Raw genomic sequence first — 13772 nt, forward strand, 5'->3', positions numbered from 1 at the left:
TTATTTTCCTGCTCTTGCATTTGTTCCTTTGCCCATATTTGCTCTAGTATTTTTGTGTACAAAGAAACAAAAGGCCATTATTTTGTCTGAAATAATTAGAGTGGAGATTTTTTTTTGTCATTTTTCTCTTGTAATCTCTACTGCCACTAGATATGTATGCAATTAATTAAAGAAACAAAAAAAATAACCAGATTTAACGCTCGAAGTTGATAGTAATTAATTGATTGCGCTATTATCCTTAAGGCGTGTCCTTTCTCAGAAAGATACAAAAGAAGCAGCGATGAAGTTTTGACTACTATGCTTCGCTGAACCTGACAACAACTCGCTTAATTTTATCTCATAGGGTACAATGTACAATGTTGAAGTCATCATAACGTCCGGATGTTTGTTTTGTTCAAAATGAAGGACGACACTAAGAGCAGGTACAACCATACAATAGTAGACTACAAGAGCATTCCAAGTGAATGACCATCTTACTTGTCATACTTAAATTTAGTAATTTTGCATAAAAGATGCACTCTAAGAGAGTGAATATTTGACTTATCATGTTATTTGAATGATTAAACTTGAGTCCTCATCGACCAAATCTGGCAACTCATTCCCCTAAATTAACTATTAAATTGACTGTAGATAAATTAAAGCTAGTAGTTGAACTTGCTCTAAATGCTATTGATCAGTTGGAAGCAATGCTATGCTTCCATCTTATTATGTTTTCTAAGATTTCAGAGCCGGGCCGGGTATGCTCCGACGACTTCACATGCATATATATGTAGCAGTCCTATCGTTCCTTGGCTTTCATCACACATGGAACTCAGCAGTGATGCACTCACCGATGCACATGACCGCCGACCCTACTCAAACGCCAAAAACGTCTTGACCACTAGTCCTTTGTTTTAAGGAATTTATTATGGAGGTTTTCAACATTTGAATATATCCTATGGAAGAATTTTCTATTTGACCCAAATGATTTGAGGCTTTTACAATCTGAGAAAAATTAACATGATGCCCAACCTGATTGGCATTTTTCCTGAGTTTCTCTCTCTCATTTTTATTTTCATGTATTTTTCTCGTGGTTCGCAATCCTCTATTTTTACACATTCTTTCATATCAAAACTTGACATGTTCACAATTGTTTTATGCAATTTACCGTTGCTGCGTTTTAAAGGAGGTCCCCTATCTTGAACTTTAAGTACATTAGCTTTTCAATATATATAGGGTTGAACTCGTGTTGAGAAGTGATTTTACTCCACACGGTAAATCCAGCCACAAAATTATACTCCCTTCATTATTTTATATAACGTTGCTGACTTTTAAATTTATGTCTGACGGTTTGTCTTATTTAAAGTTTTTATCCAAATATGCAAAAGTACTAGTCATACTTAAAGTTTATATAATAATAAATAAATCAAATCATAATAAAATAATTAATAATTATTTTTCCAATAAACAAACGGTCAAACGTAAACCTAAAATTCAGAACGTTGAAAAAAAAGAAAAGAGTAGTACATTATTATATCAATATTTTTACGGCGGCGAACCATCAAGAAGATTCAATTCCTCTGTCCTCATATTACCGCCGTACATTATTTTTTTTCTTACCAGATAAATAGCCATACTTTTGCTATGGTTTATAACAAATTATGTGTCTAACATTGCTTACAACAAATTAATTGTGAGTTTTTAGGACAATTTAGTCTTTGCATAACAAACTTATATTTGAGAGATAAAATCAGGTAGAATCACCTAAGGGGGACCCTTTGTAATATTAAAACACATAAATTAGCAACGATAAGAAATTATAGAGAGTTTGTGGGATAGCAAATTCACTGTCACCACCATTGGTTTATTTTAGTAGTATATATTTTCCTTATATGGTATTGTTCCAACAACAGTGTTAAAGCAAATTTAGCTTATGTGTGTTTCGTATTTTCGACAGTTGTAGTGCAATGCAGTTTTTGAATTAGCTTTGGAGCTCACGTGCCAGGACACAGTTTCTACCAAATGTTCCCACATTTATTACATACTCCCTTCCGTTTGATAATTGATCTTATCGTTTTCGATATTGACATGGTCTTTCAAATCTATCTTCGACCATAGTTTTATATTAATAAAATGAATAAATGTTTAATTTTATTAAAGTACTCTTAATGACTTATTATTTGTTATAGTGTTTTCAAACCAAACATAGTCAAAGTTTTAAAAGTTTAACCACATCTCTATCTAAAAAGATAAACATCTCTATCTAAAAAGATAAGAATTATAAAACTGAAGGGATCATAGATCAATATGTGGCGAGTCATGTTGGTACATAAATTATGTTATAATTAGTAAGTGACTCTTACTAGCCAGTTGTAAAAACATGTTGTTTGCCACGAGCCCACGATGTTACATAATTATAATTAAGTGGCTCTTACCAGCTAGTCATAAAAACATGATGTTCAATTAACATGCCTCTTCAGTCGAATTTTTAATAGTTCAATCATGTAAATATCTCCTTAAATATTTAGGTTGGACATTAAATATCACACGTGTTGATTTGTTATAGTAAATACTTTCATAATATAACAATATTTTTAATCATATTGTAATACAAATCATAGTCAGTCAATGTGTGTCCAAATGTGTGCACAAAAAATTTTCGGGATTTAACTCTAGTTGCACAATAGGTGCAATAATAACCCACCTAGAATGTTTGCAGTTAACCAAACGAAAAGAAAAGGAACCGGCTAATACAAGCGATCCTCCTAATGCAAGAACTAGTCATGATTTCTATATCATGCATGTCAAAAAAGACTAGTAATAGACATTATTCTTATAATGTAAACAATACTAATTCACATCTGAATTTAATAATACCCATCATATCTTATCATATCTTGGGTGTCGTGTAAAAATCATTTCATACAAAACATAATTTATTTCTTTTTTTCTATTTAATTACTTGTCACATCATCTTTTCTTTTTATATATATATATATATATATATATATATATATATATATATATATATATATATGACAACTCATTTAATTTTATGGGCATCATACTAGTCATCACATTGTAAATGTCCTACTATATATCTTCCGTAATCTAGGTATCTAAATTTCACCAGGACTTGTAAATATAATCAAAACCGATGCCTGGTGATCCTTTGACTATCAATGTTATTGTACTAGATCTGTAGTGAAATCAATGCATTTTTTTTGCTAACAACTAGGGCTGACTTCCCTACTCCCCAACCTGACCACGCCCTCTTAATATTTCTTGTCCTGTTCCATCGTATATATAAACCATTCGCTAGTCAGCTACTAGGTCTGTTCATGCACAGAGTGTTTTTCTAATCAACGCCCCCCCCCCCTAGCTTAGCACGTGTACGTACGTGCAAGGTGTGATTAATCTAGGATTAGTGCATGCAAACCAAGGTCTTTTGGTGTACTTGCAATCAAAGAGGAGGCTAAACTAATCAAAGCAATTGTCCTCATCTTAAGCCATGAGAGCTCCCCTTTCCATCATTAATTAGTTCAATATTAATTACACATAGATCACTAGATGTAGGTGCCTATTTTTTTCTTCCTTTTTCTTTTTCTGTTTCTTCTTCTTTGAAGCAATATGTAGGTGCCTCGTTTGACCAGACATTATAGTGCTGTTGTCCATAGGCATATATGCTAGTTCTACCACATCAGATTTCAGGGCTCAGCTCGGCTCAGAACGAAGGAGAAGGCCCAGTGCGACAGTGTTGTAGCAGCATATCAACAGCGTCAGCAGCAGCAGCAGCAGCTAGCTGCATCACCCAATCAATTTCCATATGGCCAATTTGGCCATTGCCATCATGAATTTACCAATCTGCACTGTGCTGCATTGCATTGCATTGCATGGGAGAGGAACAAATTGGCAAATTGCTACGCCGAATTGCTGCCCAGCCCACCATGGGCATGTAGCGAGGTATACTACTAGCCAAGTGAATAATAACCTTGTGCACCAGCCCTGAATTTATACACCTGCCTTTTGCTTGTATATATTACATACATACAACCAGTGATACAAATATACAACGAATAACACTACATGCCACGACACCCCTAAAATTACCCCCTTCAGACGGCGGCCGACATATGGGTCCTCCCGACCCACGGGGTGTCCTATGTGTCGGCCGCCGAATAATGGCAGTGGGAACCATAGCGATGTGTGCTAAGAGCAGGTACAATAGCTGGCTATAAGCTGGCTGTAAATATATTTTAATGAGATAAGAGAGGAGAGAGAAGAGCAATGGGCTATAGAAAGCCAGCTGCAGCACGAACTCTAAGACGCAGGGTGTGTATGACAGGTGGAACATAGTAGTATATGTTTTGTAGATAACTATTGAATTAACTATTAGATTGACTATAGATGAATTGGAGTCAGGAGTTAGCTATACTATTGAACTTGCTCTACCTATGAGGAGGAGATGACTGTTCGGTAAGTACGTGGTGCAAAATTGAATGCTGCAGAGGCAGATGGGATGGAGGTGGCGCAGCAGCTGTATGGAGGAGTGGGGGACCGGAGAGTGCTCATCTTTCTGAACAATTTAGACCCTAGTTGTGTTGTTGGTGTTGCTTCTGGGATCGGTTGGGAGTTATTGCTACGGCCCATCCGGCTTCACCAAAGGCACTGGGAAATTGCCTCTGCTTTCCTCCTCCCCCCATTGTCTCCTCGCAATTTGAGGCCTCTGCAAGCTGCAAAGCTACACGTTAAAAACTACTCCCTCCGTCTCATATTAAATAGGATTTTGATTTTCTATTTGTAATGTTTGGCCGTTCGTCTTATTTAAAAAATTTTGAAAATATTATTTATTTTTTTATTTTTTGTTTATTATTGAAAGTAGTTTAAGTATTACTTATAAATTTTTATATTTGCACTAAATTTTTTAATAAGACAAATGGTTAAAAATTGCAAGTGAATATTCCCAATCCCATATAATCTGGGATTGAGGGAGTACACTACACCTCAACACAAACACTTAAAAAAAAAAGGAAAATTGCAACCGTACCATTATAATTTTGTAAAGTTACCAATGACACGTAGGGTCTACATAAGTTAATGATATGTGAGGCATGACGACATATCTTGAACTTTGCAAAATTATGACACCGTTACAATTTTCCCTAAAACAATGTCTGCTCGTGTACAAGTGTTTTTCAATCATGTATTGTTGGAGTAAACCAAATGGACAAGTGATGTTTTTTGTGGGGGGTTTCTCCTGGATTGGCTTTGTTTTGGGGGCAGTAGGCATTGCATTGTGGTCTTAGCCCAAAGAGGCCAATCATAGGAGAAGAAACAGAGGAGAATGAGTTCCGAGTCTTCAAGAGAGTCTGTGTACTGCAATGCAATGCAGTGTCTTTGCCTTCTTGGACGCACATTGCCTCAAAAGACTGGAAAAAACGTCAGTAGCAAGATTGCAGATGCTACCATATCGAGAGATGGCAGATAGATCTCATCTTGATCATATCATGCAATGGTCCAAAAATGCCAGGCCAGGAAAAAAAAAAATAAGGTTCAGATGGTCGGTCACTGTGAGCCTGTCTGGCCATGAAACTGGAGCAAACAGCTCGAGAACGCAGCACATTAAATTCCACAAAGGGTTAAATATGAAAAGTTTTGCCCATACAGGACAAAAAATACGTGCACATGATTCAGTGACACCATGCATGAACTTGCCTGTTCTTATGATCTTTCCACTCCAGTTCAGGCATCCAGTAATCAGTACATGGGACACCCTGTTGATCATGAGTCATGACAACAACCCAGTCGGGATGATTAAGGATAAGAATGAGGCATCGTATGCAATGTATTATAGAGTTTAAAACCATCAACCTGGCATGTGAATACTCAATACATCCATGTCACAACCAAGATTCAACAAATCAATGTCTTGCAAGCTCCAAAACTGAGATAACTAGTGTTATTTTATGACATTACAGCCAAGAATATTGTTCTTGAACATGATAACTTGTTTGAATCTACTGCGGCATTGCAACCTGGCAAACAGCTACCAAATGCAAGCACAGAGCAAGATGAAGTTACTGGGCTGTTGTACCAACGGGTACGTTTGTCACCAGCTCCAAAAATCTGCATGGATTCCTACTCAACTGGTTTCGAGGCCAAGATCTTGCAGACAGGCATGGTCTCGTTTTTACTCAGTAACTTCAAAGTTGGATGGACGGGGATGTCATTCATTGATACCCTATCTCCAATGTCAAGATTTGCCAGATCCACCTCAATTTTTGGAGGGATGTGCTCAGCAGGGCAGAGATACACCAAGCTGGTCCTTATTTTCTGCAAAAAGCCGCCTACATTTTTCGATTGAATTCAATAGTCAGGTCAAGCATAGAAAGACAATAATTCAGCAATTACACAATTCATCAAAGAATAACAAAACAAGAGTTAGATATTCCACATAAAAAGGTAAACACTGCCACAGACATTGAACAGGTCATAGTATATAGTTCAGTATGACTAGTTATATATATTGTTCACACATTTGTGTGATGATATAGGTTCAAAACCATGGTATCCAGTTTTTTTTCTTAAAAAGAAAGATGAAACAAAGAAAAGATGTCCTAGTTCCACATACAAAGCAGAATTACAGTGGCATATATACATCATGTTTGTGTCTACAGAAAACTAGACAAAGAGAGCACCAAATATAACCAAGTAAAGCAGGTAGATGAGTTGTCATTCCCATCCAAAGTGCAACGTGTGTATCAAGGCAGTCAAATAGCGCAATTATAAGAATATGTTAGCAACTCTTTGGATTGGCCATATCAAATTGATGTACGTATGTTTCTCATGATAACAAATTAAAAATCTTAAATTTCACAGGTTGCACGAATGTATGATTTATGGTGAATGGTAAATGTCACATTGCAAAGACTCATGAAAACAACTGTTTTTTCATGACTGATAGCAGTACATATCATGATTTATCAGGTGTACACGAAAACACTGAATAAAACCTTACTATGATATTCTAAACCCCAGAACTAAATGCGTACCATAGAGCTATAGCCATAACTCAGATACAAACAAATATGTAATAATGTAAATGCAAGGACAAAGCTACATGTTAAATTTTGAATTCCTGTGCCAACCACTTGTCCTCACTTGGTAAAGTGCGAGGACTTGTGCTTTTTTCTGACATGTTTTATTCATCTACTGTCAGTTTGGCACTAACCTGGTTACCTGAAAACAGTAGTACCCTCCGACCAAAAATATAAGGATGTTTTGAGCCTTTTTGGAGAGATTAAGGTTGAAAGAAGAGATTGTTATTGGTTGAGATGGGAAAGTAGGTGAAAAAAATTAAATTATGGATGATTGTGATTGGTTGAGATGAGCAGGTAGGCGGGGATGTCCTTGTATTGTTGGACAAAATTCAAACTCTAGATATCCTTATATCTCTAAACAGAAGGAGTACTTAGGGCTTGCCTGAGATATCATAATCTTAAACTTGCTACAAGCTTAAAATATCATGCTCCTGAAACAGGGTGCTATTGCAAAGGACTTTTTGAAAGTTTAAACTAGATTTTATTGAAGTTTTGAATCCTGTCTCCATACTTTTTGGAAGGTAGCTTATGTGGCCCTGAAGAGAGGATAAGCTCATCGAAGCCGCCAAGCCAGCATTGAGGCCAGTGGAAATTGAATGTCAGAAGTTGTCCCCATCATAAATTGACCCGGTCTTACAAACGGTAAGCATATTTGGGACCTATTGATTGCGATTTATCATTGCGGAAGTACCAAAGTCACAGCTCGCTACTTACAAGAGGACTTCGATACAAAACAATGGGAAGTGACAGATCAGGACCACAAGCCCACAGTTGATGCCGATGCGAATAATAGAGAAGACGCATGCCACCTGCCCTCTTGCATTAAACGAACTTACTTCCAGAATGCAGTAGACCCTTATGTACAGAAGCTTAGAATCCTACAGGAAAGTAATACATCATAATGGAAATTTCATATTGTTCATCTTTCATTTTCCCAGATCATGGAACTAATGGAATGCCTACATAAGTTTCCTTACTATCCGGAATTATGAAGACAAGAATCCTTAACTCTTAAATGATAAAATTGATAACACTCTCAAAACTTAAGTATATAATAATCAATTTCACTGGAAAAGATATAATTTATTTTTCACTTGATATAATTACATTTTAAATATTAATATAACATATAGTTACAAGAGGTGTGTATTTGAGAAAAACAAACGTCTTACAAGGAATCTATCAAGGTACATCGGGAGTAATTTCGTCTCTACAAGTCCAACATCTTAACAGAAGTTCAGATTATGAAACAAAAAGAAATAAAGTAAATTGTAATGCATGTTATTTACTAATCTGACTTGAGCAATTCAAAGTGGAATGCACACCATTTGTTCAGACATAAATGATCAGCTTTTATTCAGTTAAATAGACTAATCTGATCTTAATGGAGGACTTACAAAGCACGTTAAGCTCATGATTCGGATATTGGCATTCAAAAATGTTAACTACTTGTGTGGTACTAAGCATTGAAATGAGACAAATAGATATAGTAGCATTTTCCAAGTGACCACTTGCACAAGGTCAGGGTATCTTTCTGGCAGAAATCTCATGCTTGTACCACACTTTTTTGCGATGATGCTACCACTCATTTATAGGCTCATGTGAAAGAACTCCTTTTTTGTTCCCATCCAGCTCAAATACCACCTTTGAGCCTGGTGCACTTACACACATCCAACCAATGCACACCCATGACCTATAATCCATACTTGCCTACCCCATGGGTGTACAAGATAAGCAGACCATGCCGACACCCAGGGGCAAACCCAGGCCTTGGGCCACCTAGCCCATGACCTGAGGACTAGGATTGAATGCCTATTGTGATGTGCACTTTTTTCACCATGTGATAGATATACACAGTCCAATGTATAATTGGCCGGTTCAGGTCTTGGGCCAATCCTGGGTCTGCCCCTGCTGACAGCTTTGTTCCCCATTTTTTTAATCTATACCTATTATAAAAAGTGAGGAACGTTTCCGTCGTCCGTCGACCAATCACGCAACCTTACTTCTACATTACTCGCGCAATTATATTCAAAACTGCAACGTAGCCCGACGAATAGGCCGCTGCTTCACAAGTGTCAGGTTGAAGGTTCAAACCCCAGCGAACGATGTCTAATTTGATGTTTTTCCTACCTCTCCAATGCAGCCTGTCCGATTGTCTCCGTTTTGCCCCAGCGCTCTGCAACTAACTAATTATTGTAATTTATATTTTAGACCTATTGTTTGTTATAACTTTTTATGGTCTTATATATCAAGACAATAGATTTTGAATTTTAACACTAAAAATTTGTCTCATAAATAAATTCATGAAATAAATCATTATTTCTGTGGTTTAGGATAGATTATTACTTTATTTATGAATAGAAATATTTTATTTGTGTTTAAAGATTATGAACACCTGTGCATAAAGTTTATGGCTAGAAATATTTTATCTATGTGCAAAGTTTAGGAATATTTATGCGAAAATTTTATGAATGAAAATATTTTATTTATGTATAGTGTTTATGAATAGAAATATGTTGAATTTTTGATCCACAAACCTGACACACAAAAAAAATGGAAAAGCGGAAACGTAATTTATGTTTATTCTTTAAATTCAACTAGAAATACAATTAACAATAAAAATGGAATTGCAGTAGTGCTAGAATTCCGTTTTTGTTTTTTTTTTAAAAAAAACAGATGTTTCACCTAAAGAATATGAAATTCACATTTAAATCGGATTTCAATTTACCGTTCTAGAATTGCACGATATATAAGGCTTGCATGGGGAAGAAAGGCTTGCATGGGAAAAGAAACAAGAAAACAAACAAAAGGAAAGAAAGAGTAGATAAAAGAAAAAAGAAAGAGAAAATAATGTGAAACGTAAAACATTGAAAATTAAAAGGTCATTTGTAGCTTGCACTATTTTATAATTGAATATTTTTGCATCAAATAAAAAATTTAAAAAGAATAGGACTTATAGAACTTAGTTGAAAATGACATAACATGTTTTAGTATGCCTATGTCTTTTTTCGTTATCAAAAGACCACCCATCTTATTTAGTCGGTTTATAATATTGAGCACAATTTACTATTGTCAATTATAAGCTTCCCGATGCACTATTCCTGACTCGACGCACAATTTATTTTCAAATTTTATTTTAATTTGCTCAATTAAAATTAAAAACTCGGTGCAACGCACGAGCATTTTTTCTATCAATATAAATATCGATATGCAAGCTAATATGTTTTCTTATCTGTGCTATAGGTTTTCATGTTACTATTGAGTTAACACACAATTCCTGCATATATAAACCCATAGAGTAAAGCTATTCAAATTCAATAGTTTACATCAAAGTGGATGATAGATGATGCAAGTGCCCTACTAAATTTGTAATAGAAATGCACTAACATTCAAAATGCATCTTGACTGTATAGATATTTAGAATGCTACATCGTAATGAAACTTTCTTACTGTCACCATTCATCTTTTTGGATAATGACAGACCTACTGGAATGTCTACAGTATATTTGCAACCCTATTTCTTCTTTTTCATTTTTACATTTTTGATAAAAAAAAGTGATGCACTTTCCTACCAGCAATATACATTTGATGTAGTTATTGAGGTATGAACGCAAGCCTGAAAAGTTTCAAAAAACTCTGCATATGATAGAGCGACTATATCAGCAGAAAATTAGGAAAACTAAGTTACCTGGTGATAAGTCCTACATCACCAAATTTCAAGACTCTTTGGGGCATTTATGGCTCAACATATAATATTAAATTAAAAAAATATCCTTTTCCAGAGGGAGTGTATTTAATTCATGTGCATGGAAGCATAAAAATAATACAATGAGATGATTAATGCAACATAATCACACCAATGGTTTCTTGAAACTAAACCAGTGCTTAGTACCATGAGTAATGAGATTCACACAGCAAAGTTAGGGGTGAAACAACAAGTTTGGCAGAAGTCTGACTACTGTTCATACTTCATAGCTTGGTCACTGCTCATCGTCTTTAATTCACAGAACAGCCAGGCAGGTCCACAGAATAATAGAAAATAGCTAACCTAGATTTGTTGATCCTTAGCCATGGTATTTGGGTATCTACTATCTAGTCACAGTAGAAGGGCAGAAAGCATTTCGTGAAGTCTTATAGCATCATGGAATGCACATTTTTATGATGAGATTTTATCAAAACTTAAGCTACCATCTTGTCTATAACACAGGAATTTCGCCAAATAAAAAGAAAACTTATACCTTTCTTCAACCCAGGGCAGACATCCTCCCCTTTGAACTCTACAGGCAAGTTCACCTTCAGCATTGTCCCTTCATCCGCCTGCACCATCACCAAGTTCAATATATTTCCTGATGTTTCGTCTCTATGCACCTGCACACAAAGAGCATCCACATCACCCACAATCCATTTCATGCAGACCTGCTCTTGACACGCAACAAATCAAAGCAATTTCTTCTAGCACTCTCGCATATATAGTTGTGAAACCACCTATTCATCAGTGGCTGGCATGTTCAAGACAAAACTACGGAGGTGCACTACCTTGTAGCTAAAGATTTGGGAGTCTGGAACACGAGTGGAAGGATTGGCATGTCTGAGCAATTTCTCCAACATAAGTACAAGTACTAGGAAGTTTCTATAGCTATCATATCACCAAGCAACCAGCAATTTTCCAGGATCAACTACACAAATGTGCATTCGAACACAAAAGGTACCCCACGGCCAACGGCAACAGAACCGTCAGATGAAAAGCTCCATCCATGCTCGCGCAACGAACGAACGAACGAACGGGATATTTGATGGGGAAAAAAGGACAGAAATGGTGGAAGAACCTTGATGGGGAGGACAGTGCCGGAGTGCACGACGGCGGTGGACCGCTCGCCGGCGCGGACCTGGAGGCGGACGGGGGTGGAGAGGAAGTAGGGGGACTGCTTCAGCATCTCCCTGAGCTGCTTCCTGTCCGCGGTGAGGAGCTTCCGGTGGGCCACCCCCTCGCCGGGGCCGGCGCCGGCAAGGGTGAGCAGCACGGCCGGGACACGGCCGTTGCGGCGCTCCCGCGCCGCCGCGCGCGGGCCGGCCGTCTCCCGCGGCACCACCTGGATCGTGTGGTGGTACGACGCCAAGGCCGCCCGCCTCCACGGGGACGCCGCCCCGACGGCGGCGGCGGCGGCGGCGGCGTTGCCGCGGCGGAGGCAGTGCGCCATGTGGTGGTGTCTGGGCTATGTGGGGAAGAGGAGATCTGGGCCTGGCTTCTGGTTTATTTCGACCCTAGTCGTTAGCGCTTGCTGGGCCTTGTATTCAATGTATGATGGTCCGTTTAGGTTAGGATTAAGGCCGTGTTCCAACGAGGAGATGTTATTCTGCACGGAAATACATAATTAATTAATAATTATTAAAAATTATAAAATAGATTAATATGATTTTTAAAACAACTTTTCTATAAAAAAATTTCGCATAAATACATCATTGAATAGTTCGGAAGGCATGCACGTGAAAAACGAGGAAATTTGGGTTGGTAAGGAATAGAGAAGAACACGAGCTAAGCCCATCATCTCAACCCATCGTAATCATTCCTCATTTAATTTTTCTGCCTAACTAAGTCCTCATCACAACCAATTACAGTTCTCTGTTTTTTCAAACTCAATATCTTTAATGAGAGTAATGTAAACTATGTTAATTGTTGGTGGTGGGAGTATGAGAATATGCACTCAACCACCCCCAACTCTTTAGATTGAATGAAACACCTCTCTCCCTCTCAAATCGAAGTGTTTTTTTTTGTCTACATGGCATACATGATGGATGAGACCTATCGCTCCGATTGGAATTCATAGTTAAGAATAAGTTAATTCGTCTGGTTAAAAGAGTTGAGGGTCGTTGAGTTTATCGTTAGTAGTTGAGTAGAGTAAATCTAACTTTTGCAATAATTAATTGGCAAAGCATGCTTAAACCTTTTTCTAATAATGGACTAGGGAAATAATTTTCTATGAATAAGGGTATATTTTTAGTCATAATTATGCATTCTACCTTTTCGATGTTCACCACAACATCGAGTTAACTATCTGAGCTACAAAGCAATAAATATGGGTGTCCTTAAGCTTGAGGCAGCATAACTAATGATGGGACAACTTAGATCAACCGAGAGGTATTGACATATCTAGAACAAAAGGTGGATAGACTGTTAGGTCTCGCACGATCGAACAAACAAGAACAACTCACACTAGAAAAAGATAGGAGGAACTGGCTTATACGTATGAAGTTTGTGGCTAGTACATAGTCTTCTCAACCCTACAGGTGAGCCGCCGCCGCCAATCGCCACCAAGCCAAAAGCCACCTTCCTCCTTCTCGCTTCCGTTCTTATATAGTAGCGCCAGCTCGGCATACACACGCGCTACGCGACGCAAGGAGACAGTTGGCACGCAGGCCGAATTACTGGACCCATTCCGGCCCAGCTACATGCACACTGGTCTTGCAGGTTCTGCCCGAACGCCTGGGCACCGTCACCGTCTTCTGTAGCTCGTCACCGGTAATATCAGAACCGGTCATCACCTTATCATTAACAATCCCCTTCTCTTGAATTTTGGCTTGTCCCCAAGCCAAAGCTCCAGGAAACCTCCGACGCAGATCACATTCATCCTCCCAGGTGGCATCTTCAACAGTAGCATTAGACCAATGAATCAGAAGCTGAGTTTGAGTGTTGTT

At 37.7% G+C, this 13772-nt stretch overlaps 1 protein-coding gene across 1 annotated transcript; it reads right to left on the bottom strand.

Annotated features, from left to right (window-relative positions):
- Positions 1–5793: 5793 nt before the first annotated feature.
- Positions 5794–12315, bottom strand: LOC102714722 (50S ribosomal protein L25). The gene is made up of 3 exons (XM_006651537.3): positions 11906–12315; positions 11318–11447; positions 5794–6326 (listed from the first exon to the last, which is right to left on the bottom strand). Exons 1-3 carry the CDS (start codon positions 12275–12277, stop codon positions 6118–6120), a joined length of 711 nt encoding a protein of 236 aa, XP_006651600.3. The 5' UTR covers positions 12278–12315; the 3' UTR covers positions 5794–6117.
- Positions 12316–13772: the final 1457 nt, after the last annotated feature.

The sequence above is a fragment of the Oryza brachyantha genome, chromosome 3, assembly GCF_000231095.2.
Source record: "Oryza brachyantha chromosome 3, ObraRS2, whole genome shotgun sequence".
NCBI lineage: Eukaryota > Viridiplantae > Streptophyta > Magnoliopsida > Poales > Poaceae > Oryza > Oryza brachyantha.